Source organism: Somniosus microcephalus, chromosome 13 (genome assembly GCF_052327205.1).
Source record: "Somniosus microcephalus isolate GS21.2 chromosome 13, FLI_Smic_1.0, whole genome shotgun sequence".
Classification (NCBI taxonomy): domain Eukaryota; kingdom Metazoa; phylum Chordata; class Chondrichthyes; order Squaliformes; family Somniosidae; genus Somniosus; species Somniosus microcephalus.
In genome coordinates this window covers 149,062,963-149,089,574 of record NC_140999.1, presented here as the reverse complement: position 1 = coordinate 149,089,574, position 26,612 = coordinate 149,062,963, and the positions used below count along the sequence as shown (strand labels likewise).

The following is a 26,612-nucleotide window of genomic DNA, read 5'->3' as shown; positions in this document are numbered from 1 at the left end:
TTAGTAATGAGTTTGTCTGTGTACTTGTAAAAATCAGTTTTAAGGAAGCTAGTTCCCAGAAATTTTCAAAACACCAATGGTAAAGAACTCGTGCACAAGGTTAAACCTCATTACAAGGCTCTGAGAAGAGCAAGGGCACTTTTTCTTCCCTTTTTCTTCCATATTCTAGTGCAAGAACTTAATTTCCAGGTTGATGCACAAGCACTCTCCTCTTACCCCACACTGATACAGAATATTGAGATACAATCAAGAAAGTTCTTCCCCATAACCATTACCAATTTTTCAAAAAGGCTTATATTCCAGCTTTTAAAAGATTGAGTGGGGAATAAAGCATTGCTTCACCACTGCATTGAAAGTCGACTGACAAATTTTGGATATTTTCTGCCTCTTCAGAACAAAGCTAAGCTCCATTTGATAAATTCTCTGTTTGAAGGTTCAAGTTACAACTATTGTTGGAATGAAAACCTACGACCCCAGTCCATGTGAAATAAGCACAACGGCAGCTATGCTCGGGAGTTAATGGAATGCAGCTAAAATTCAAGGGCCAGTGAGAAACGAAAATAAGCTTGCACTTTTTGTTCAACTCTCCAACACTCCCCCACCAAACACACACACCCTATAAACACACAGACACAGACACTCCCCCACATCCCCCCACCGGCTCCCCCGCCATCCACGCCACTCCCCCCTCCCCCCACACTACATCCCCCCCGCAGCCCCTCCCCACCCCACACAATGCACCCGCACCCCCCCACCCCAAATACCACCCCTCACCACATACACCCCCCTCACCCCCCCACACACACGCCCCCCTCACCACACACACCCCCCTACTCACCCCCCCACCTACCCAACCCCCACCCACCCCCCACCACCCAACCACCCCCCACACCACCCACCCACCGCCCCCCCCACCCACCCACCCCCCCACACCACCCACCCACCCCAACAACCCACCCCCCCAACAACCCATCCCCCACCACCCACCCACACACCCACCCCTCACACACCCACCCACCACCCCCCCACACCACCCACCCCCCCCACCCCCCCAACAACCCACCCCCCCAACAACCCACCCCCCCACACCACCCAACAACCCACCCCCCCCACACCACCCAACCCATCCCCCCCACACCACCCAACCCACCCCCCCCACACCACCCACCCCCCCCACACCACCCACCCCCCCCACACCACCCAACCCACCCCCCCCACACCACCCAACCCACCCCCCCCACACCACCCAACCCACCCCCCCCACACCACCCAACCCACCCCCCCACACCACCCAAACCACCCCCCCCACACCACCCAACCCACCCCCCCACACCACCCAACTCACCCCCCCACACCACCCAACCCACCCCCCACACCACCCAACCCACCCCCCCGACACCACCCCACACCTCCCCAACACCCCCCGCACCGCCCAGCACCCCCCCGCCCCGCACCACCCAACACCGCCCCAGCCCCCCACCCGCCCCACCCAACACCGCCCCACCCACCAACACAACCACCCCCACACCCCACCCACCCCCCCAGCCCCCACCCACACCCCCCCCAGCCCCCACCCCACCACCCCACTCGCCCCACCCCCCCTCACCCCACCCACACCCCCGCTCACCCCACCCCCCCTCGCCCCACCCCCCTCACCTCGCCCTCGCCCCGCCCCCTCGCCCCGCACCCCCATGCCCCACACCCCCTCGCCCCCCCCACCCCACCCTCGCCCCACCCCCCCCGCCCCACACCCCCCTCGCCACAAATGCGCGCACACCCACAAACACGCTCACAAAATATCTGACTATGGGGTAGCTTTCTTATTTCAGTGTAATCCTGGAATTGCATTTTGTTACCATGCTATTTTCCAACATTACTCTGTTTTTGAGGTACGTGAAAGAAACTTAAATGGGTTTAATTGAAGGGTGCAAAAGGACATCACCAGGCTGATACATTAGATTACATTGTTCCACAGGAATAAACAGCACGAAGCCAAGACCTACCATTGTCAGCCGCCAGGAATGTCGCTTCATACATATTATTTTTAACATAGATTGACTCTCTGTCCAGGTCTGCTGTGGTTGTGATCTGACCAGTTGTGGCATTAATGTTCAGCCAGTTGGCAGGATCTGACAGTTCAGAATATCTAAAGAAAGCAGCAAATATTAATAGAGATTTTAACTACTCCGACAGGGAGCCAGTGGTAGAGTTAGCTGAATGCACATGAAAGCAACAACTTTATAAGCAACAGCGCAACAAATTACAGTTAATTTGAAATCCTTCATATCAGATAAACAACACAATGCTTTTAACCAATTAGCCTCGATTGTCTCATCGCAAATCAAATGCTTCTGACTGGAAAATTGTGAAGAAATCCATAACACCACCCCCTTTAGTTCACATGTCATTTGCTGTGGGTAGGGAACACTGCCATTGGAAGCCCCCACCTCTAACAGGTGAGGACACGATTTCAATATGTCAGGGACATCCTGCACTCCTTTGTCTGATATTTGGTGCAGGGCATTATTTCGAAACACAACTCATAAAATGGGTGTCCAGAGTCGCTAGGCAACATTGAGTATATGCAGGGCCATTTCTTAACAGTTTTCACTTTTTGTTTGCTTTCTGATGATGTTTAGGTTCTCTTGAGCCTTTGTGCCAATGTGCTAATATTTTTTGCCCCCAGCACCATTACTAGCATCAATGGGTTTCCCACTAAAAATCCTCCTATCTGAAGTATTTTTAAAAAAGAGGACCAATGAAGGAATGCCAAGCTGATCAGATGAGAGGTGCTCTGTACCCACCCACCAGTAGCCACACACCTGGCTCTGCACGTAGAGATGAGCACACCTCATCTTGGCAGATGATTAGTGATGCGGAGGCTCCTATTTCCAAAGGAAGCTGGGAAAGCAACACGGAGACGTGAATGTCTGACTAACGGTAATGTTGGATGCTTTCTCAGAAGCACACCAATCACAGTTGAGGTAATTTTTACTTTCGGCAGAGGTAGAAAACTGACGCTAGTGGATCAGTCGCCCATTATACACCCCACCTGATTTTCCTTTATATTGTCTTCATTTGCTACTGCCAGTTTTCCACCCCGACCAAAGTTGAAAATTACTCCCAATATGTCATGCTTTAGTGGCAATGCATGAAAGAAGACTGCCAGGATGATCAAACAGGAGTTGGATGGGAGACTCCATTACTTGCTGCAGTCTCATGTCTGCAGCTTGGATTTCCTTGTGCTTCATTTCTGCCCTTCACTTCTTTACCCTCTTCCCATTCATCCTTGGCAAAGGCTGCCAATAGGGTGAAATGCATCAGCTTTCTGAAGACAAAGGCCTAGAAATTCAGTATAGCCACGTTTGGGGCGCTACAGCATGGCGTTCGCTAACTTTTGCGCCTGGCGCAACTTAGCGCCACCTTCGCCGATATTCAGTTGCATCGCCCCAAGAGGTTGCTGCTGCGCTAAAGCAGGCGATGCACGACTATCATTAGACGCTAAGCCGGCGATCCGGGGCGCAAACACCGAAGGCGGGCGCAGCGCAGGTGCGGCGAGTTGCTCATTGAGGGCAGACAGTCAGGCGCCGGTCAGCACTTAAAGGGGGAATGTGGAATTGCTTGGCTGCCACGCCCTGCACACTGCAGCCCTAAGGCAAGGCCTGAACACTGCTTCTGGAACAGCTCCACGCCCAGGAGAATGGAGAAGGCCAGGGAGAGAGCGCAGCGCTTCGGCGAGGGTGACCTGAGGCTGCTGGTTGGCGCAGTGGACCACAGGCGCTATGTCCTCTTCCCTGAGGGTGGCAGGAGGCCGCTGCCCGCCGAATATCGGAAAGCATGGAGGGATGTGGCAAACAGGGTCACGTCCAACAACGTGGTTGGCAGGACACCAACCCAGTGCCGGAAAAAATTCAACGACCTCACTCGGGTTGTCAGGTTGAGTACCCTTTCCAGTATCCTCCTCATCCCTGCATGTGCACCTCACTTTATGGCCAAACGGGTCTGAAAGCCCTAATGGCCAGCCCTCATCCAGCAGCTATGGGACTGTCATGAAAAGCACTTGCGCATTCAGGACTTTAGACACTGTCAGGGCTAATCGACTATGGGAGGCAGTGCGGGCAAGATCAGGGCTTGACACTGTACTTAGAGGCGGTCCTTTCTCTTGCAGGCCAAGCTGGCGCATAACAGAAGACAGCAGCGACAGACCGGGGGAGGCCGTCCTGACCTGAAACAGCTGAGCGACCTCGAGCAGCGAGTGGAGCAGATCATGGCAGGCCAGCTGAGTGGCCCCGTTGCCACTGGAGATGCTGACCCTGTTCTGGGCACCAATGGTAAGGTCATCACCTTTTTGACCTCTCCCTTTCCACTTGCGCCTCACACCAGCATCCTTTGCCACTATTGAACCAATGCAGTGCACAGCAGCACTCATGCCTCCCTCGCTGCCGCCCTGTCCTCACTCTAAAGCAACTCTTGTGCCTCCCTGCTTTCAGATGGTGACTCGCCAGGTGAGGAGGCGGCCCCTCAAGCTGGCACTGTGTCCGAGTCAGACATAGAGGAGGAGGAAGAAGAAGCCAGCCCATCAGGGACACCCTCGGCCGAGGCAGCCCATGGCCATGCTGGGTGTGATAAAAATGATAACTTCCGGGAAGTTATGTCATCACTTCCTGTGAACTATGAACTATGAACTGTGTACATACCTCACTTCCTGTCATATGTCACTTCCTGTTGGACTGGTATAAATACTGGTCTGTTCAGTATTGTAAGAGGCTTCTACCAGAGGCATGGTAAAGACCTCTCTTGTGTATATAGTGTGTTTATAAGTTACTTAAAGCTTACTTTAAAGTTACTTGATGGTAAGTCTCCTTTTTCTTACATCAATTTAAGTAACTTAGTATTTACACTGACAAATACTCGACCTTCAGACAAACTCGGAAGTTAAGGATCCAGGGAACCACCCATCATGGAGAAAATCCTTAGACCTATTCGTCTGGACTTGGACCCGAATACTCCAGCAGCTGGCAGGGTATGGAAGCATTGGTATCGTACTTTTGAGAATTTTCTGGATGAATGTAAAGCGGATGCTCCTGCTAAATTGAAGATACTTGTCAATTATGTGACCCCAAAAGTGTTCGAATATGTTGATGACTGGGATAATTACGAAGAGGTGATTCGGGCACTTAAGAAACTGTATGCGAAGACCCCAAATGAGGTCTATGCTAGACATCTACTGGCCACAGCCCGACAAGGGCCAGGGGAATCAATTGACGAATTCCTGCAAGAACTTCGCAGGCTCAGTGTAGATTGTAACTTTCAGGCAGCCTCAGCTGAGCTGTACTGCCAAGAAATGATTCGTGATGCTTTCATCTGCGGGATTGCCTCTCCATTTATACGCCAGCGTCTACTAGAAAGTAAAACACTTGAGCTACAAAAAGCTTTTGACCTAGCTTGTTCACTGGATTTGGCAAAGAGAAATGCAGACCTCTATCAGCTGCCCAGATCTCGATCTGCTGCTGTAGCTGCAACCAGACAATTCAAGCGGTCTCAGGTGAACCCTATCATGGGGGAATCTAATTCTGATAATTCTGATGAAGAAGAGGAGGACGACCCCACTTTAGCAGCCTCTTGGCAATCTAGGAAGGAATGCTTCTTTTGTGGAGATGCTTTTCACCCTAGGAAAACCTGCCCTGCTCGCAATGCAATCTGCAGTTATTGCGGGAAAAAAGGACACTTTGCTAAAGTTTGCCTATCAAGGGCCTCTACGAGGGCCAATCCAGCTAAGGCCTACCGAACTGCCCCAATTAGGGCCTATCAAGATGCTCCAGCTAGGACCTATCAAGCTTCCTCTCGAGCTCTCTCCCGAAGAAGCACACCGAGAGTTTTAGCCACTCTCTGTGCAACGACACCAATTACAGCTGCTTGCCCACAGAACCTGTCTCAGGCAGCCACAAAAATTTCAATTAAAGGGCATACCTTAGATGCCTTAATTGACTCAGGAAGTACTGATAGTTTCATTAAGGAACAGATTGTTGCGAAATTGAAACTACATGTCTTCCCATCGGACCAGGCAATTGCGATGGCCCAGTCATCACTTAATACCAGAATCTCCGGCTTTTGTGTTGTTGATATGACACTTCATGGTCGTATGTATCCCTCCACCCGACTTTCGGTGCTCAAAGACTTATGTAGTGATCTCCTCTTAGGGCTGGACTTCCAAAAACAGCATAAGAAACTCACCATTGAGTTTGGTGGATCCAAACCCGGACTTACTATTTCTAATATACCATCTAAATTACCATTTTGTGCATTTTCAGCAGCTTCACTTGATGAACCCTCATTATTTGCCAGTATTCCGCCTTCATGCTCGATAATCGAAAACGAACCAAAATTAAGAATAATAAAATACAACTTTGGAGGATGGAACTGGCCTCTTTTGGTTATACCATTCTCTATCGGCCTGGCAAGGAGAATGTGGCCCCGGACACCCTCACACGGGCATTCTGCTCCACTATGTCATCCTCCACTCTCATGGATGTCCACAATGGTTTGTGTCATCCTGGTGTTACGCGCATGCTACATTTCGTACGATCACGGAATCTCCCTTTTTCCACTGGAGATGTAAAGAAAATATGCTCAGAATGCCGGCTTTGTGCGGAATTAAAACCTCAGTTCTTCCGCCCCTCAGATGGTATACTCATACATGCAACCCAACCGATGCAACGACTTAGCATCGATTTTAAGGGCCCAGTGCCCTCTTCAACTCGGAACACATATTTGCTCACCATGATCGACGAATATTCACGTTTTCCGTTTGCCTTCCCCTGCTCCAATATGCTGGCGTCCACAGTAATCTGCTGCCTTGAGCAGGTATTTTCTCTCTGTGGCATGCCAGCTTATATTCACTCAGATCGGGGTCCATCCTTTATGTCAAGGGAACTCAAGGACTACCTCTCAGAACGGGGAATTGCTACAAGCAAAACAACACCATACCATCCCATCGGAAATGGGCAGGTAGAGAGGTATAACGGTATCATCTGGAATTCCGTACGTCTCGCTTTAAGATCTCGGGGCCTACCAGACCAGCAATGGGAAACAGTGCTTCCGGATGCATTGCACTCTATACGGTCCCTGCTTTCTACAGCCACAAATACTACACCTCATGAGCGGTTCTTTGGATTCCAGCGTCGCTCATCTCATGGGACATCACTCCCGTCATGGCTAACTACTCCTGGACCTGTATTACTCCGAAGATACGTTCGGACGTCTAAAAATGACCCTCTTGTAGACGAGGTCGAACTAACCGATGCCAACCCCACCTATGCAAACATACGATATTCCGACGGCCGAGAATCTACCGTATCATTACGGGATCTGGCTCCCTGCCCACCAGGACCTAGTGGGACATCGGGTGATGGCATTTCACCAGGAAACTCTTGGGACCTATCGGGTACCCCTCTCCAGGATCCTGATCGGACACCAACTAGCTTGGTGCCGGTAGAACCCCGTGCTCAAGGTTGCGACCCTCCCAGTACCGCGCATGAAAGTACTGATCCGCCACAGACCAGCTCTGCACCTCCCTCTGAACAGAGGCAGTCCGACTTTGAACCTATTGGGGCTCGTACTCGAAGCCATGATCTCCCCGACCCTTCACAGGGCAATCCAGGCCACACAGACTCTGACCAATGGCCAAACGCGTGTAAGCGGACCAGCGACCCTCTACGACGGGAATCCAAACGGGTGCGACTCTTCCTTGTTCGGCGGCTGCGGACCAAAAGGTAGACCACAGCCTCCTAATCCTGCAGGAGGGAAGAATGTGATAAAAATGATAACTTCCGGGAAGTTATGTCATCACTTCCTGTGAACTATGAACTGTGTACATACCTCACTTCCTGTCATATGTCACTTCCTGTTGGACTGGTATAAATACTGGTCTGTTCAGTATTGTAAGAGGCTTCTACCAGAGGCATGGTAAAGACCTCTCTTGTGTATATAATGTGTTTATAAGTTACTTAAAGCTTACTTTAAAGTTACTTGATGGTAAGTCTCCTTTTTCTTACATCACTGGGGACACGTCTTCCCTGGAGGGGAGCAGGGGGAAGTTTTGGAGGAGAGTGATGCTCCGGGGACCAGCGGACTGCAGCAACGCGGGAGGGGTGGGGAAGCTCGGCGGCCTTCTCTCCGGAGGGGGAGTGCGGCCTCCAGTCCTGCTATGGCGAGCGCAGAGGAGGTGCGGCTCCTAGCGGAAATGGGCGCCCAGGCTGAGCGCAGGCACACTGAGCTCATGGCTGCAGTGGCAAGGATGCCTGACTCCATAGAGTCACTGGCAAGGAGTCTGCAGGACGTCGGGGCAGCACAGGCCAGGAGTCTGCAGGACGTCGCGGCAGCACAGGCCAGGAGTCTGCAACAATTCAGTGCAGCACAGGCCAGGAGTCTGCAACAATTCAGTGCAGCACAGGCCAGGAGTCTGCAGGACGTCGCGGCAGCACAGGCTAGGAGTCAGCAGGACTTCGCTGCTTCACAGGCGGCTTCTAGCCAAGTGCTCAGTCGTGCCGTGCATTCACTGGCTGTTGTCATGCAGACACAGACCAGGGCCACACGGGCACTAACTGCTACCACACTCACTGGATCAGCCAGGCATCGCCGGGGCACTCGCCGTGCCGCAGCAGCCCAGCAGTCTGTGCCTCAGCAGATTGCTGCGCATGCTGCAGTGCTGGCCTGTGCGCGTGCCAATGTATCAGCTGACTAGGGAGTGCCTGTGATCTGTCAGGTTGGCAGCATTCCTGTAGCCAACACTGTCACTCCTCCATTGCAGCTGCCACCAGCTGTTGGACAGACTGCTGTCGCCCAAGCAGAGTTGGAGCAGTCAGCAGCCGGCCCCTCCAGGCCCAGAGCTGGTCCAGGCCGACCCCCAAGGGCATCTGCCGTCTCACCATCTGACCCTCAGCAGCCTTCCCCCAGCCTTGCTGCAGCCACTGGGGTCCCATTGAGGAGGAGCTGCAGGGCGGGTAGGGGCCAGTCACGGAAGCGAAACGGATCACCCTCGCAGGGGAAAAAGTAGAAGGTGTGGCCAAATGTTGTGTTTCATATATAAAGGCCGAGACTGGTGTATTTGTTTCATATTTAAAGGCCGAGACTGGTATATTTGTTTTACTTATAAAGGCCGAGATGGTGTATTTGTTTCATATATAAAGGCCGAGACTGCTGTATTTGTTTCATATTTAAAGGCCGAGACTGGTATATTTGTTTTACTTATAAAGGCCGAGACTGGTATATTTGTTTTACTTGTAAAGGCCGAGACTGGTGTATTTGTGTTTTTGGGGGGGGTTTCTCTCCATTAGTTTGTCATGTGGGAAGGGCACAGAGGTATCACAGTAAAAAAAATTCTTAAATCGCACTGTCCATGCTTTCTTTTGGAAGTCCTGGTTGCCCTGCTTGGCTGAGGGCTTGTGGAGCGGCTACATTCATCTTCTGCCATTGGCACAAGCCATTCCCTGAGAGGGGGCCTAGAACCAACTTGCAATAAGCCGCCGACGGGTGGCCCTTGCACTTTCTGCCTCCCTCCTGTGCTGGTCCTCCTCCTCCTCCTCCTCCGGTGGTCCTCCAATGTCTGCTGGCAGTGGCTGAGTCCTGCGGATAGTCAGGTTGTGCAGCATGCAGCACACGACAACGAAATGGGAGACTCGCTCAGGCGAGTACTGTAGGGCTCCCCCGGAACGATCCAGACAGCGGAACCGTTGCTTCAGCACGCCGATTGTTCGCTCAATGATGTTCCTGGTTGCTTGATGGCTGTCATTGTATCCCTCTTCAGCAGGGGTGCTGGGCGCACGGAGCGGGGTCATCAGCCAGGTGCACAAAGGATAGCCTTTGTCCCCGAGAAGCCATCCTCGTGGGTGAGGCTGGGCCTGGAACATGTCTGCCACAGAAGTCTGGCGCAGGATGAAGGCATCGTGGCTGCTGCCTGGAAAGCGGGCATTGACAGCTAGGATGAGCTGCCTGTGGTCACACACCAACTGCACGTTGAGTGAATGGTAGCCCTTCCGGTTGCGGTAATCCTCGGCATTCTCTAGAGGTGCCCGCAAAGCCACATGCGTGCAGTCAATGGCGCCCTGCACCATGGGGAAGCCCGCTAATGCTGCAAAGCACATTGCACGCTCTTGCTGCTTGTCAACGGTCATGGGGAAGGAGATGAACTGACGTCTCCTTCTGAAAAGGGCATTGGTCACCTGGCGGATGCAGCAATGTACCGCAAACTGGGAGATGTTGGAAATGTCCCCAGTAGCAGATTGGAAGGAGCCGGTGGCATAGAAGTTGAGAGCCACCATCACCTTCACTGCCACCGACAGAGACGTCCTGCTCCTCAGCTGTGGCTGCAGGTCTCCGCGAAGCAGGTGACAGATCTCAGTGACCACCGCCCTTCTGAATCGCAGCCTCCGAACACACTGCTCCTCAGACATGTTCAGATATGAGAACTGCTGGCGGTATACCCTGGGTGGGTAAGGCCTCCTTTGCCGACGCCTGTTGGCCCTTCTCCGTCTGGCCATGACTGGCACTCTCTCACAGCGTCTCTGAGCCCTTTGAATGCAATGGAGAAGCCCAACGTTTCCACCCATTGCAGCCCCCATTATATGTTTCCAATCAATGCTATGACACTGAAGTTAAAGACAAGTGCAAAGCTCTGGCCTGAAGCCACAAGTACCTGTGCAAGTGTTGAGCCAAACCAGAAAGCTCTCTACCTTTGTCTCTCTCCAAAGATCCGTCTCTCACAAAGAAGGAGTGGTGCAAAATGGCTGCCATTTATACTGCAGGAGGAGTCCCCTTTAATTAGCGCCCCCCGCGCCCCGCAGCGACTGGGAACCATTCCCCTCTACCAGTCGCTAGGTGCGCCAGGCGCACAATAGGCCGGCGCCACTGAATTTCCGGTTCGGGGCGCACAAAGGGCGTTGCACCATGAAATGACGTCAGGATCTGCGCGCGCAGCTGAGCGCGCGCAAAGGTTTTGCGCCGCTGCTAAATCTTAACTGAAGTTCGCGAGAGGCGCAGATCGCGCTGCGCCCGGGCGCTCGCCGCTTAGCGCCCCACTTCTCCTCCTCCTAAGGTGCTAGCGGCTGGTGCAAACAACTGAATTTCTAGGCCAAAGTCCCTCTAATCTGACCCTATTCCTTTAATCTTCAACTCCCATCACAAGTGTGTTCCCTGCACAAATCCAAAACTGCATGTGAAGCAATGCATTTTTTATTATAATGAGCTGGCAATGGGAGATTGTTGGGGAGAGCTAAATATCTATGGTTGGGGAGGGGGATTGGGAAGGAAGAATTGAAGCACAACTCACCTTGTGCTGCTTTTACATCAGCCCAGAATTTCCTCAGAGCTGTTCCTGCTCTGGTGTCGCAGCAGCTCTGAACAAATTCTGGGCCCTAGGGGGTAATTGTAATCGCCAAAAACAGGTGGATTTGGGTCGAGTGGGATCTTAAAATGTAAAAAATTTCAAACCTGAACCCACCCCACTCCGAACCGCCCACTTCTGGTTTTAACGGAGGCGGGATGAGGGGCGGACGACCAATCTGCTTGCAGGAGGTGGATCGGTTGTTGAAACCTTTTAAGGAGGCTGTGCGCTTCCATTTTAACAGTGTTTTTATTTTTAACCCATGCTGGCCGGGCTTCCTGGGCCTCAGGAAACCCGACTGGTAAAAGGGGGTGAGAAGGGCTGGATCTATAAAATAAGTGCCTTTACAGCACTGCTTGTGAGCCAGTAGTTGCAGGAGTATTTCCCCCTGGCCCAACAAGCTTACCTGTAAACATCCCCCATCCACCCTGTGATCAGACCCGCCCCCCTGACCACCATCTCACCCCCCCTCCACCACCACTATCTCCCCCTGACTACAATCTCCCACCCCCCACCACAATCTCTCCCCTTCCACTCCGACTCCAATCTCTCTATGCCTCTCTATACCTGTCAATCAGGCTGTCTGCCGAGCGGGAAACCGGAGAAAACATTTATAAGATGTCCTGCAGTTAAAACCTCATTGACATTTGGGAAACCTGTATTTCCGGGTTTCCCGCCCATAACTCCTTCCCTTCACCACCACAACCCCATCGCCACCCTCTCCTATGAATGCACAGCCCGGTGAATATCGGGGCCATAGCTTCTGGTCATCTCTTACATGTAAAGACTGACACAGGCCTGAGAACAACCTTTCTGCCTGTGATAGAGGTCAACTAATTGCAGTGCACAGGGGTATTTTAAATCTTCATTTTAAGAAAATAATAAAATGTCATTTTACGTAGTTTAGTTCTCAGCTGGATCACAAGGAGTGCTGTACAGAATTTTAACTCCCTCACCTGGCAGAAACCAGGCGGAACAGAAGTTGAAATCCAAGCAGTACACTTACCGCTCATTTCCTGCCCTGTTTTAGTGCCACTGTTTTCTTAGGTGGCTGAGGTGCAAGTTATTGAGATAGAACCCAGATGCTATTTTAACTGCCTACTGAGTGCTGCACCTGCCGCGGACACCTAGCTCACTAAGACCTGTCGGACACTCTGCAAGGCAAGTATAAAACTTATGTAAGTGGGACCTGGAGGAGCAGGCCCCATGAAAAAAGCTAGGGTCACTGCTGCCCCGGACTCTCCCACCCCACCCACCCAGCTACCCACCTTTGGAACCCTCCCAATGCCCCACGATTTACCTTGGAGTTAGCCTAGCTACCTCCTAGCTTTCCAATGTCCAAACCTGTGAGCTGCCTCTGGGATGCCCCTTACAAGCGGGCAGCTGGCCAGAAAAATGTTAATGAGGCCTGGCCTTTAAAGAAAAATGGACCGAGCCTCTCACTTCAGCTCCTGGGTGGGTGGCCTCCACACATCCTGCCGGTTTCCCACCTGGGAGGTAAAATTACCCCTCAAGGGGTTATCTCAGACAGAGGAATCCCAATCCCAGAAACTGGCTGACTTGTACTCAAATTGTACCTCCTAACAACTGGCCATAAAGGAGCAATAACTATAGCCATAAAGAAATAGATATCTGAGAGAATTGGAGGAGTTTGCAAACGAGACTGCAGACTGGATGAGTTTAAATGGTAATCAATTTTCAACAATATAACCTTTGGAAGAAACACATTCAGGATCATTAAACATTAAAAGCAATAAAAGAAAATAAATATAGGTGAAGTAGTAATATGTTGTGCAGGGAAGAAATACTCAAACAGGCAGATGGTCTCATCCATGGTCATGAACCGATGTTGTAAACATTTATGTTTTAAAGTCTTATTGCTTTCAAGTTAAAACAATTTATTGGTCAGAATTTCCAGCATATCTGTTTTAGAACGAATGCAATGTCTGACAACAGGAAGTCTTTTCACCAAATTCAGTGCAACATATAAATGGACAGACAATGACATAGGTTATAAATAACAAAATAATTACTGCAGTAAATCAGTTCTAAGCATCTGCTTTGCCATCGTCTAATCTCCTTATATAAAAAAAATTACTATCGGAGTTGAAAAACCTGCACATACACCCAGATTCCTGCACAATCTCTTGAGCTCATCTTTAGTGCACTGTCCAACTGCAGTGCAATCAGGACAAACCGTGCAAGTAAGCCTGCGAGTGTTGTTGTAGATCAACTCAGACTTGATTAAGGATAACAACCACCAGGCAGAATTTTAAATGCAGGAGTGAAACAACACATGCTGGAAATACATAGCAGATCCATTAGGATCTAAACATTGTTTCTATAGATTCTGGAACGGTTCCTGCAGATTGGAGGATAGCAAATGTAACCCCGCTATTTAAGGAAGGAGGGAGAGAGAAAACGAGGAACTACAGACCTGTTAGCCTCATATCAGTAGTTGGGAAAATGCTGGAATCTATTATAAAGGATGCAATAACTGGGCACTTAGAAACTAATAGTAAGTATGGGCAGAGTCAACATGGATTTATGAAAAGGAAATCCTGTTTAACAAACCTACTGGAGTTCTTTGAGGATGTAACTAGTGGAGTAGACAAAGAGGAACTGGTAGATGTGGTGTATTTGAATTTTCAGAAGGCCTTCGATAAGGTCTCACATAAGAGGTTGGTGAACAAAATTAGGGCACATGGAATTGGGGGTAATATACTAGCATGGATTGAGAATTGGTTAACAGACAGAAAACAAAGAGTAGGGGTAAGTGGGTCTTTTTCAGGATGGCAGGCTGTGACTAGTGGAATACCGCAAGGATTGGTGCTTGGGTACCAGCTATTCACAATCTATAGCAATGATTTGGATGAGGGGGACTAAATGTAACATTTCCAAATTTGCCACTGATACTAAGCTAGGTGGCAGTGTCAGTTGTGAAGAGGATGTGAAGAGGCTTCAAGGGGATCTCGACAGGCTCAGTGAGTGGGCGAGAACATGGCAGATGGAATATAATGTGGATAAATGTGAAGTTATCCACTTTGGTAGAAAAAACAGAAAGGCAGAGTATTTCCTAAATGGTGAAAGATTGGGGAATGCAGATGCTCAAAGGGACCTGGGTGTCCTTGTACATAAGTCACTGAAAGTGAATGTGCAGGTGCAGCAAGCCAAATGGAAGGCAAATGGTATGCTGGCCTTCATTACAAGAGGATTTGAGTACAGGAGTAAAGAAGTCTTACTCCAATTATATCGGGCCTTGGTGAGACCACACCTGGAGTACTGTGTACAATTTTGGTCTCCTTACCTAAGGGAGGATATACTTGCCATAGAGGAAGTGCAACGAAGGTTCATGAGATTGATTCCTGGGATGGTAGGACTGTCGTATGAGAAGAGATTGAGTAAACTAGGCCGGTATTCTCTTGAATTCAGAAGAATGAGGGGGGATCTCATTGAAGCATACAAAATTATTACAGGGCTTGATAGGGTGGATGCTGGGAGAATGTTTCCCTTGGCTGGGGAGACTAGAACCAAGGGCCACAGCCTCAGGATAAAGGGTAGGCCATACAGGACTGAGATGAGAAGAAATTTCTTTACACAGAGGTTGGTGAATCTTTGGAATTCTCTACAACAGAGGGCTGTGGAGGCTCAGTCATTGGGTATATTCAAAACAGAAGTCGATAGATTTCTGACTAGTAAGGGCATCAAGGGATATGGCGATAGGGCCGGTGAATGGAGTTGAGGCAGAAATCAGCCATGATCTCATTGAATGGCGGAGCAGGCTCGAAGGGCCGAATGGCCTAGAGTCATACAGCACAGAAAGAGGCCCTTCGGGTCATCGTGTCTGCGCCGGCTATCAAGCCCTGTCTATTCTAATCCCATTTTCCAGCACTTGGTCCATAGCCTTGTATGCTATGGTGTTTCAAGTGCTCATCTAAATGCTTCTTGAATGTTGTGAGGGTTCCTGCCTCCACCACCCTTTCAGGCAGTGAGTTCCAGATTCCAACCACCCTCTGGGTGAAAAAGTTTTTCCTCAAAACCCTCTAAACCTCCTGCCCCTTACCTCAAAACTATACCCCTGGTTATTGACCCCTCTACTTAGGAGAAATGTTCCTTTCTATCTACCCTATCTATGCCCCTCATAATTTTGTACACCTCAATCAGGTCCCCCCTCAGCCTTCTCTGCCCTAAGGAAAACAACCCCAGCCTGTCCAGTCTCTCTTCCTAGCTGAAGCGCTCCAGCCCAGGTAACATCCTGGTGAATCTTCTCTGCACCCTCTCCAATGCAATCACATCTCTCCTATAGTGTGGTGACCAGAACTGCACACAGTATTCCAGCTGTGGCCTAAATAACGTTTTGTACAGCTCCATCATAACCTCCCTGCTCTTATATTCTATGCCTCGGCTAATGAAGGCAAGTATCCCATATGCCTTTTTAACCACCTTATTTACCTGTCCTGCTGCCTTCAGGGATCTATGTACATGCACACCAAAGTCCCTCTGATCCTCTGTCCTTCCTAGGATCCTACCATTCATTGTGTATGCCCTTGCCTTGTTAGTCCTCCCAAAATGCATCACCTCACACTTTTCAGGGTTAAATTCCATTTGCCACTGTTCTGCCCATCTAACCATCCCGTCTAGATCATCCTGTAGCCTAAGGCTTCCCTCCTCGCTATTTACCACTCCACCAATTTTTGTTTCATCTGCAAACTTACTAATCATATCTCCTACATTCATATCTAAATCATTAATATACTCTACAAACAGCAAAGGACCCAGCACCGATCCCTGCGGTACACCACTGGACACAGGCTTCCAGTCACAAAAACAACCTTTGACCATCACCCTCTGCCTCCTGCCACTAAGCCAATTTTGGATCCAATGTGCCAAATTGCCCTGGATCCCATGGGCTCTTACCTTTTTCACCAGTCTCCCATGTGGGACTTTGTCAAAAGTCTTACTGAAGTTCATGTAGACTACATCAACTGCAATACCCTCATCCACACATCTAGTCATCCCCTCGAAAAATTCAATCAAATTGGTTAGAAATGATCTCCCCCTAACAAAGCCATGCTGACTATTCCTGGTTAATCCCTGCCTCTCCAACTGGAGACTAATTCTGTCCTTCAGAGTTTGTTCCAATAATTTCCCTACCACTGATGTTAGGCTCACAGGCCTGTAATTCCCTGGTTTATCCCTACTACCCTTCTTGAACAATGGTACTACGTTAGCTGTTCTCCAGTCCTCTGGCACCTGCCCTGTGGCCAGAGAGGTTCTGAAAATTTGTGTCAGAGCCCTTGCAATCTCCTCCCTTGCCTTATACAGCAGCCTGGGATACATCCCATCAAGGCCTGGGTATTTATCCACTTTTAAGCCCGCTAAAACTTCTAGTACCTCCTCCCTCTCAATGCTAATTTGTTCAAGTATATCACAATCCCCCTGCCTGATTTCTATGCCTACATCACCCTTCTCCATAGTGAACACAGATGCAAAATATACATTTAAAACCTCACCTACATCTTCCGGCTCTACACACAGATTGCCACTTTGGTCCCTAATGGGCCCTACTCTTTCCCTGGTTATCCTCTTGCCCTTAATATACTTATAAAACACATTGGGATTTTCCTTTATTTTGCTCGCCAGTGCTTTTTCCTGCCCACTCTTCGCTCTCCTAATTTTCTTTTTTAATTACCCCCCTGCACTTTCTATACTCCTCTAGGGCTTCCACTGTTTTTAGCCCTTTGTATCTGCCAAAGGCCTCCCTTTTTATCCTAATCCATTCTTGTATATTCCTTGACATCCAGGGTTCCCTGGGCTTGTTGGTTCCACCCTTGACCTTTACGGGAACATGTTGGCTTTGTACTCTCTCTATTTCCTTTCTGAAAGACTCCCATTGCTCTGATGCAGATTTTCCTACAAGTAGCTGATCCCAGTCCATTTTGGCCAGATCCCGCCTTATCATATTAAAATTGGCCTTCCCCAACCTTTACTTCCGGTCCATCTTTGTCCTTTTCCATGACTACCTTAAATCTTACCGAATTATGGTCACTGTCACCAAAATGCTCTCCTACTGATACATCTACCACTTGCCCAGCTACATTCCATAGAATTAGGTCCAGTACCTCCTCTCTTGTAGGACTTTCTACATGCTGGCTCAAAAACCTCTCCTGGATGCACTTTAAGAATTCCACCCCCTCTAAGCCTTTCACACTCTGACTATCCCAGTTAATATTGGGGAAGTTGAAATCCCCTACTATTATTACCCTATTACTTCTACATTTCTCTGAGGTTTGCCTACATATCTGTTCCTCTATCTCCCCCTGACTGTTTGGGGGCCTATACTACACTCCCAGTAAAGTGCTTGCCCCCTTTTTGTTGTTAAGTTCTACCCATATGGCCTCATTAGAGGAACCTGCAAAATATCATCCCTCCTTACAGCAGTAATTGACTACTTGATTAATATTGCGACACCCCCTCCTCTTTTACTTCCCCCTCTGTCTCGCCTGAAGATTCTATACCCCGGAATATTGAGCTGCCAGTCCTGCCCCTCCCTCAACCATGTCTCTGTGATAGTAACAATATCATACTCCCATGTGTTCATCAACACCTTCAATTCATCTACCTTACTCACGCTCCTATTTCTTATGTTATGTTCTAAACCCCAAACATTAACCTATCCCTTCTCTTATTAGATGCTGATGGATTTCCAGCAATTTCAGTTATTTAAGACTTCTAGCATATGCAGTTTTTTTTAATTATAGGAGTCAAGGTTATGCTAAAAAAGCAGTCCCTCTGTTGATTATCTGTAGCTCTTAAACCTAAAGTAAACAATAATGAACAAGTCTTGTCCATTATCAGAGACCATCGGTCCAATGTAATTTTAGGTATGCAGCTTTAATTCCCTAATGTGAGCTTGGCAAAGGTTTTTTTATATTGCATTTTTAAAAAAGCATGTTTTATTAGACAGACACTCATCTGCATATATTTTTGCCAAGTGTGCTATTATTAGTCCAACCTCACAACAAACCACATTTCATAACCTTGGAATTAATTAAGACATTATTTATGCATGTCAAGGCTGCAGAGTTGCTAAGTTTCAAAAATTAATATATGAGTGGGATTACCAAGCATGGTGAACCAGCCTCAACCTATAGATTTTTCATTTACGATATTAGCTGCTAAAATTGCTATTTCTGACTTCAGGGAGTGATTTCAGCTGTAAAATTGTTTATTTTTTGGCACCTTTACTCCAGAAATAATAAGCTAGATGAGTGAGTTGCATGTTCAAGCAGAAAAATACTGCACAGATTTACAAAATGAAGGTCAGTTAGATGCTGGATAGTTTTAGCAACCAAAAATTAGTGAGATTTGCCATAAATAAAGCTGCTGTAAAGCAGAAACTTCAATTAACAAATTGATTCAAAGATCCTCATTGTTGTTTCAAGTCCTCCTGTGGCCTCACCGAACCATACTTAGTTAGTCTTCTTCCATCATGCATCCCAACCCTCACCTTCTCTTTCTCTGACTCTGGCCTACTGCTTGTTTCACTTCAATGCACCATCAGAGCCTAGTCTTTCACCAATGACACCCTCCGCCTCAGGATTTTGCTTCCAAAACCTTTCCATTTTACTATCCCTCTTCCTGTCTGCAAAAGTCTCCTAAAATCTGACCACTTGAACCAGGCCTTAATATCTTCTTCCTCCGCTACTCATTACCAAATTTTCTAAATTTCTGCTCAGTCTCCACCTCTCCCCCCCTGTAAAGCATTCAGATATGCCTTCATGTGAGGAGCACTACATAATTGTATGTTGATGTAATAATACATTCAGATACCTCGAATAAAGGCCGAGATTTTCCTTACCTCGGCGGGTCCGGGGTGGGCGATGTTGGTTGCGGATCACGGCCCCGCTGCTGACTCCATCCCGCTCTGAAAAATTAACTTACCTTAATGGGGCTTGTTAAGCCCACACAGCGTGTTACCCAGCCTAATTAGAAGGAGTGGGTCTGGTGACGTCATTCATGACACGTCATCAGCAAGTTTCCTTAAAGGGACCATAGACAACTTTCTTTTGACGTTTGTGCTGTCAGTGCTCTACAGCATTGAAGAGTTGTAAACACCAACAATGACTGCACAGAGGTGCAGGGCTGCACCCAGGTTCTCCCATGACTCCCTCCATATGCGCATGGAGGGAGTCACAGCATGCAGGGAGGTCCTCTTCCCTTCCCATGGGCGGAAGAGACCTCCCCAGGAGACCAACACAGCCATGTTGCACATTGCAGAGGAGGTCACAAGCAAGGATGTCATCAGGAGGACCTGGGTGCAGTGGCGCAAACCTTTCAATGATCTCATTAGATCACGAAACATCAGTACAAAGCCACACTCACCTTCATCCTCCTGTGCCTCTCATCACATCCCCATCACTCTGCCTTCCCTACCCTACTCCTGCACATTCTTACTCACACCAACTTAGCTTGCACATCCACCCATCCCTCTCTATCTACATTATCACATCCCCATCTCACTAGCCACCCCACACATCACCCTCATCCTAGTGCAATCATACCAACTAATAACACACAAGGGTAGCCCTTTGAGTGTTTTATCCAATGTTCATGTAAAGTTTCTGTTAATGTGCTGTCAAACATTGAAACCTTTACTTTCAACACTTTCCGTTCTTGGACAGATTTGTGTGCACCTTTGGAAGTGGCTTAGTGAATTGCAGTGAATGGTGAGACATAACGGTATCCCCCCACAATGGTGGTGAGTGTGAAAGGAATGCCTTGGGCATTGAAGGGATGCTTATGGTGTTGGTGTGGGGTGGTATCAACCTGGCGCATGATGTGGCAGCCAGGGTGTACAACATCAAGTGAAGTAAATCTGGCCATGGTGAGGCAATCCCTGGCCTCCCAGGCAGCAATGTGCTCTGGTGCTGATGTCGTGTCCTGTGCAGCATCAAGTGATTGCGGAGAAGGTTGGTGTTGTTGTTGGTGCTGCTGGTGTTGGGGCTGATCGTGGTCGGATTCTGAGGTGAGACATTATAAAGGGCACCCATGTTGATGGAATTGATGGCAGGTGAAGTAGAGATGACAGAAGCATTCTGTCAATGGTGAGAGAGCTCTTCCAATGAGGTGAGAGTGGATGGAGAGTGGAAAGTGGAAAGCCTGCAGAATCTGTGCTGGAAATGGACTGAGAAACATCTTGCGGCTGAGGAAAGTGATGATCTGTCAGGTGGGAGCTTTTACTGTACATTTGAAGCTGTCAAGTAATCAGCTAGAGCAATGGCCATGGAACTCATGCCTCAGGTTGACAGCTGTGGTCCCTGAACAGTGTGGTTCCTGTGGTCATGCAGTTAAAGTCAAAAGGTAAGTTAAAAAATCCTGTTAAGCATCTATCAACCAGATGCTAATGATTTTAATTGTGTCACCCACTGCTGCTGGTCATGTCTGCTCAGCGCTGACAGACCAGACATGGGGAAAGGCACGTTGCGGCAGGTTGCTGACACGTTTAAAAAAAATACACTTTCCCACCCGACCCCGCCACCAATCCCGCCCGCTAACCCACCGCAAAATCTCAGCCAACGTCTACAGAATGACATTTTCCATGATGTGGCACCAACATATTTCAAATTCTAACTAGAAGTGTAATTAACGCTCAAAAAAACTACCCGACTGGCATTGAGGTGGCTATGTGCACTAGTGTGTCAATGTACGGTACAGTGTGGGTTCAAACCATGCTGCTCCCACACAGAGGCCCCGATTTTCCCGAAGGTGCGGAGAATTGTCGGGTTCCCCGAATGTCGGGTTCCGACCCGAATCTAAATGGGTCAACCAGCTGCACGCAATTTTCCCTCAATTGGCCAATTAATTTCCAGCGTGTGGGCACCCTTGCTAAGTGTCCAATTCCAGTCAGAAAGCCCCACATTATGATGTCATAATTCGTGGTGCTTTTAAAGTCTCCAGCAAGCTTTTCAACCTCTGCAGGCTTCCCAACCAGTCGGACAGAATAGCACAGGAGCCTGCATCAACTGCTGCCAGCGGCAGAGGCCGAGCTGCCGCCAAATTTGACGAGACCTCATTGCAGACATTGGTGGATGGAGTTAGGGCCCACAGGGAGGTCCTCTTCCCTAGCTCAGGGAGGAAGAGGCCTCCCAAAGAGACCAGGGTTGCATGGATGGAGGTGGTTGCAGAGGTCAACTCTCTGGGAGTCACCCGTCGGACCTGGATGCAGTGCAGGAAGTGCTTCCATGACCTTCACCGCACAGGAAAAGTAAGTATGAAGTTTCCATCACCCTCAACCTGCCCCCCATTGCCTTTCCCCAACAGCACTCAGCTTCAGCAATCACTTCCTCCACATCCCACTTTACAGTCACATCCATGCACCCTTACCCATTCCCTCTCTCTCTATGCTCACATTCACATAACTATTCCACCATGCAGCCCTCACACTGCCTCTCACTCTGATGCTTGGAACACAACTGACAACACACAGGGAGTGCCCTTGGTCTTGCAGCCTCACACCATCTTTGTCTCCTTCTAAGTATCTATGCTATGCAATCTCTACACTCACTCCTGCACTCTCACTCAAACTCCACTTGTCTCCCACATTGCAGGAAAAGAGAGCTCACAATAGGAGAGAGCGATCGAGGACTGGAGGAGGACCACACTCAATCGCCCACCTAACCCCCTGGGAGGAAGCAGTGATGGGAGATTGCTGGGGCTGACGTGCCTGCGGAAGCTGGGGCAAGAGAGACAGGAACAAGCCCGCAAGCTGGTGACAGAATAGTTTCCCATCTCTCTCATTGACATAGCATGAGTTGCTGATATGATTCTGAAGCCACATCATTTGGACTTATGAGCATCTGCCAAATCCAATGTGCAAGTAGCCTTGGCATCACATCTCTAACTCTTTCCTTTACTCCCCCACAGGACCATCTGGAGCCCCCGTCGCCACTGCCGAGAAGGAAGAGGCTTTGCAGCCAGACTCCTCAGAGGAAGCTCCAGCCTCTGAGGACGCAGCGTCAGCAGAAGTAAGCGCACCCAGCACCAGCGCAGACACTCACACCTCAGGGGGGCCTTCGGGACATAGAGTAATGTTGTCACCTGGTGTTTCACAGCTCACAAGTGAGCATCAGCAGATTGTGGAGACAGGGACAGCAGTAGAGAGTCCTCGTCGGAGGGCGCAGTCCTCTGCCAGCTCAGCTCAGCTGCATGTCGACCCTATGCCTCTGGGTCCAACCGCAAGAGAGGAGGTGATGGATCTCCATGCACAGATGCAGGAGTCTCTGGCAGGTTTTGTCTCCAGGGTCGCTGCGAGTGTGGAGCGAATGGAGGAGTCCATGGCGAGCATGAGCAGAGCCTTATTGGAGTCACTGGTCCATGAAAGCATCACCACGGAAAGGATGGCTACCTCCGTGGTAAGGCTGGCTACCGCCGAGGAGAGGAGGGCTGCAGCCGAGGAGAGGAGGGCTGCAGCCATGGAGGAGCTTAGTCGCCAGGGTATCAAAAACATGGTGAGTGCTCAGAATAGAATGACATCTCTTGAGGAGCGATGGGCATCTATTGAGCACCGAAACCAGACCTTCATGGAAGTCCCTCTGAGCAGGACTTCCAGTGCAGAGACGGGTCCCCATGGGCCCCCCTGATGTGCAGCAAGGTGCTCTCCAGCCACTTGCAGGCGCTGAGGGGGAGCTGACCCATGAGAGGGAGGTTGTTGGCACACCGCAAAGAAGTGGGGGCTCCTCTCCATGCGCTCACACTTCCATGCCACTTCAGAGCCCTCGGTCAGAGCCCCGCCGGAGTCCACACCCCAGTGAGATAGGAGCCTCAAGCCCTCATAGCCGCAGGAGCAGCAGACTGCTGGTGAGCCCTCGCAGGCTCGCCACCCCAGAGGACGCCCGCCAAAGGTGTCGAGACAGGTGCAGCAGGAACGTGAGCAAGGGGCCTCCACATCTGCTGAAGCCACAGGGGTACCACTACGTAGGAGCATGCGCAAGAGAAAAATAAAGCACCACTGCTCACAAGGGTAGTCACTTGGGTGAAAAGTCTTGTAAATAGTTTTAATGCCATCAGTTTCCTGTACATAAAAAATCTGGTGGCAACTGCTGCAGTTATGGCGTCTGTCATTTGGCGAATGGGGATATCACATTGAGGCCTTAGGATAACTTGCAGATGTCAGCAAGCTGGTTAAATAGGTAGAAATGCGCAGGCATGGGCCACTGTCCATGGTTAGTTAAGAAGCAGCGAGGCTACAGTGTTTGATGTACCAGGCTACGCAAATCTGCCCAGGATGAGTGCGTTCCTTGCATTCCGCCCAGCAATGTTCTCGCGCACTAGTGCCACTGGTTGGCGGGCCTCTGCAGGATGCTCGTTTCCGTCCTCCTCCTCCTCCTCAGCATCATCCTCATCCAAGGCGGCTCTGTGAGGAGCCTCTTGGTCCTGCGGAATCAGTAAGCCACGACGCTGTGCCATGTTGTGAAGCACACAGCATACCACGACTATTTTGGAGACCTTGGCTGATGAGTACTGTAGGGCTCCACCTGATCTATCGAGGCATCTGAAGCGCATCTTCAGCAATCCGATGGCTTGCTTGATAATGCATCTGGTGGAAATGTGGCTGGAGTTGTAGTGCTCCTCAGCTTCGCTGGCTGGTCTCCTCAACGGCATCATTAGCCAAGACCGCAGGGGATATCCCTTGTCTCCAAGTAGCCATCCCTGAAGTTTGTTTGGCGGACTGAATAGCGGAGGCACAGTAGACTGGCACAGTATGAAGGAATCATGGCAGCTGCCAGGGTACTTGGCACAAACATGCAAAATCACCTTCTTGTGGTCACACACCAGCTGAACGTTAAGGGAGTGGAAGCCCTTGCGGTTGACAAAAACTCCTGGATTGCGGTGGGGTGCCCTAAGGGCCACATGTGTGCAGTCAATGACGCCCTGCACCCTTGGAAAGTCTACCAGCTGAGCTAATCCAAGCGCTCGCGCCCTCGCACTTGCGTGATCCCTGGTGAAACGGATGTGATTGTGCGCGAGGGCAAAGAGGGCATCGGTGACCTGTTTGATGCAAGTGTGTGCGGCCGCCTGGGAGATGTCTGCTGCTGATCCCTGGAAGGAGCCTGAGGCATAAAAGTTGAGTGCGGTGGTGACTTTGATGGCCACTGGTAAGGAGTGTCGACCTGGTGCTCTGGGTTCCAGGTCTTGCTGGAGCATTGCGCAGATGTCAGTCACTACCTCTCGCGAAAGTCAGAGCCGCCTTTGGCACTGCTGCTCAGTCATGTTGAGGTAGCTCACCCTGTGTCTGTAGACCCTGTTTGGGGGGTATCTCCTGCGCCGACGGCTTTCCATGCGCTGGCCCCCTCTGGCTTGTGCTGCCTCAGGTGGCTGAGCCGCAGCCTGTCGCTCCTGCTGGTGCTGCTGTTGCTGGTGCTGCTCCAGCCTCTTCTGCTGTTGGAGATCCTCTAATGTCAGGAAGGGAAGGAACAAAAGGCCTCCCATGCTTCTGGCAGATGCCGCCGTTGAGGAAGCGCTGAGTTAGGGTGCTGAGAGGGGCTTCCCAGGAGCTCACACTAGAGATGTGTGTGAAGCTCCAACCTTCCACAGCTGTGCCTAAGCCTTCAACAAGTTGCCCTAAGCCTTCAGCAACAAGGTCCTGCAGCCTACAAATGCTGGCTGATTAAATCTCTTCATTCCTGATTGACCTGCAGCTGAAAGCAAGCAAGCCAACATTGTTCACGCCAGGTTTCATCAGCGGTGTTCGCACCAGGCATGGTTTACGTGGGGAATGGCTGAAAATTCCAAGGGCCCTTGAAAATAGGATTAAACATGCCAATTATTGATCATTAGGCTCCCGCCGACCAGTCCCTCCTGCTGCGGGCGGGACTGATTCGGGTCGCGCTGAAACACGGGGGCGAAAGTCGGGCGGGGCGGGGAATCGAATCGGGTGGGGGGGTCACGACCCCCTCTTTCTGCGATTTTCAGCCCCCGCCCACCTGAAGCCCCGCCCGATGGCTCCGGGAAAATCGGGGCCAGAGTTTCAAATCTCAGTTCCTCTCAGTGAAGCAGGAATAAACAACAAAATTGAAATTAGATGGATAAAGAAGTTCAATTTTTAGGCAAGTCTCACACTCCCATCAGTTGATTAAAGAGCATTATTACCAGGAGGAATTACTCCCGTTGGTCAGGGAACTGTGATGGCTTTTGCAGAGGAGAGGAGGGGAACTTTAAATGAGGAAAAACATAAGTCTCTGAGCGATGTTGATCTAGAAAATGGTTTCAGAAAGTTAAAATGCAAAGAAAATACAGTCATGCAAATATTGCTGTAAGCTAAAAGGGTTCAATTTTGAAAATTGGGGCAAGCACAAATATGCTTTATTGCCATTTGAATGTTATGCATATCCATTATTGTACTGATCATGCAGAATATTTCTTCTCACAATTTTATCCGCTGCCCAATTCTCTGCCCTTCCCATCTCTCCTGAAGGGGACGACCTCTTGCTGGGGTATGGTTCCATCGGCACTGGGCACACCAAGTAGTCAGCATCAAATCTCCCCATTTTCAAAAGGAGCCAAGTGTCTGATAAAGGAGAGCAATATTCTGACTTGTCTAAAGTCTGGTGAAGCATTTTTAAGTTGCTGATATGCCAAGCTGGTCTTCAGTGACAGCTGGATTGCACCTGGTCTTTGCACAGGATGGGGTAATCTTTGAGCGATAGTGTGAAACGGGTGATAGAGAATCAGCGAGTCATGGAAATAAAAATCTGGGATGTAAAACGGGCTGCAATTCGCTATCACCCATTTTATACTACCACACAAAGTCGAAACCTACCCCAATGTGTTCTCGGGATGGGGAAGAAATGAAAAGCTGAATTAATTTTTTGGTTGTTCATCTTACCGTACTGCTTGCTGCATAAAGCGGTCAGGATCTTGAGCTGCAAATGTAGTCAACAGTGCGCCCACAGGCATCCCTTCCTCCTGCCTGATCAGTTTGGGATTGGGAATGAAAAATGGAGCTTCATTGACATCTGTGACAGAGATAGCAACCGTTGCTGTGGATTGGAGTGAGGACTGAATTCCAGTTGCTAGAGGAGCTTGATTCATTACCACCACTGTCAGCACAAAGGCCCTGTTTATCTCATAATCTACTGGCTGAAAAACAGAAAATCCAATGTATTGGATTAAGTATCTAATTCCCAACATGTACAATGCTCGAGAAAAAAAAGATTCATGCTCCATGCAC

At 49.6% G+C, this 26,612-nt stretch overlaps 1 protein-coding gene across 1 annotated transcript in view; it reads right to left on the bottom strand.

Moving 5' to 3' along the window:
- The window catches only part of LOC147108646 (cadherin-4-like), a 735,941-nt gene that overhangs the window by 75,075 nt on the left and 634,254 nt on the right, over positions 1–26,612 (bottom strand). The window contains exons 10-11 of the mRNA XM_086005339.1: positions 26,268–26,521; positions 2,004–2,146 (exon numbers count right to left, since the gene is read on the bottom strand). Of these exons, the coding sequence (XP_085861465.1) occupies positions 2,004–2,146; positions 26,268–26,521 (397 nt within the window). The remainder of the gene's footprint in view (positions 1–2,003; positions 2,147–26,267; positions 26,522–26,612) is intronic.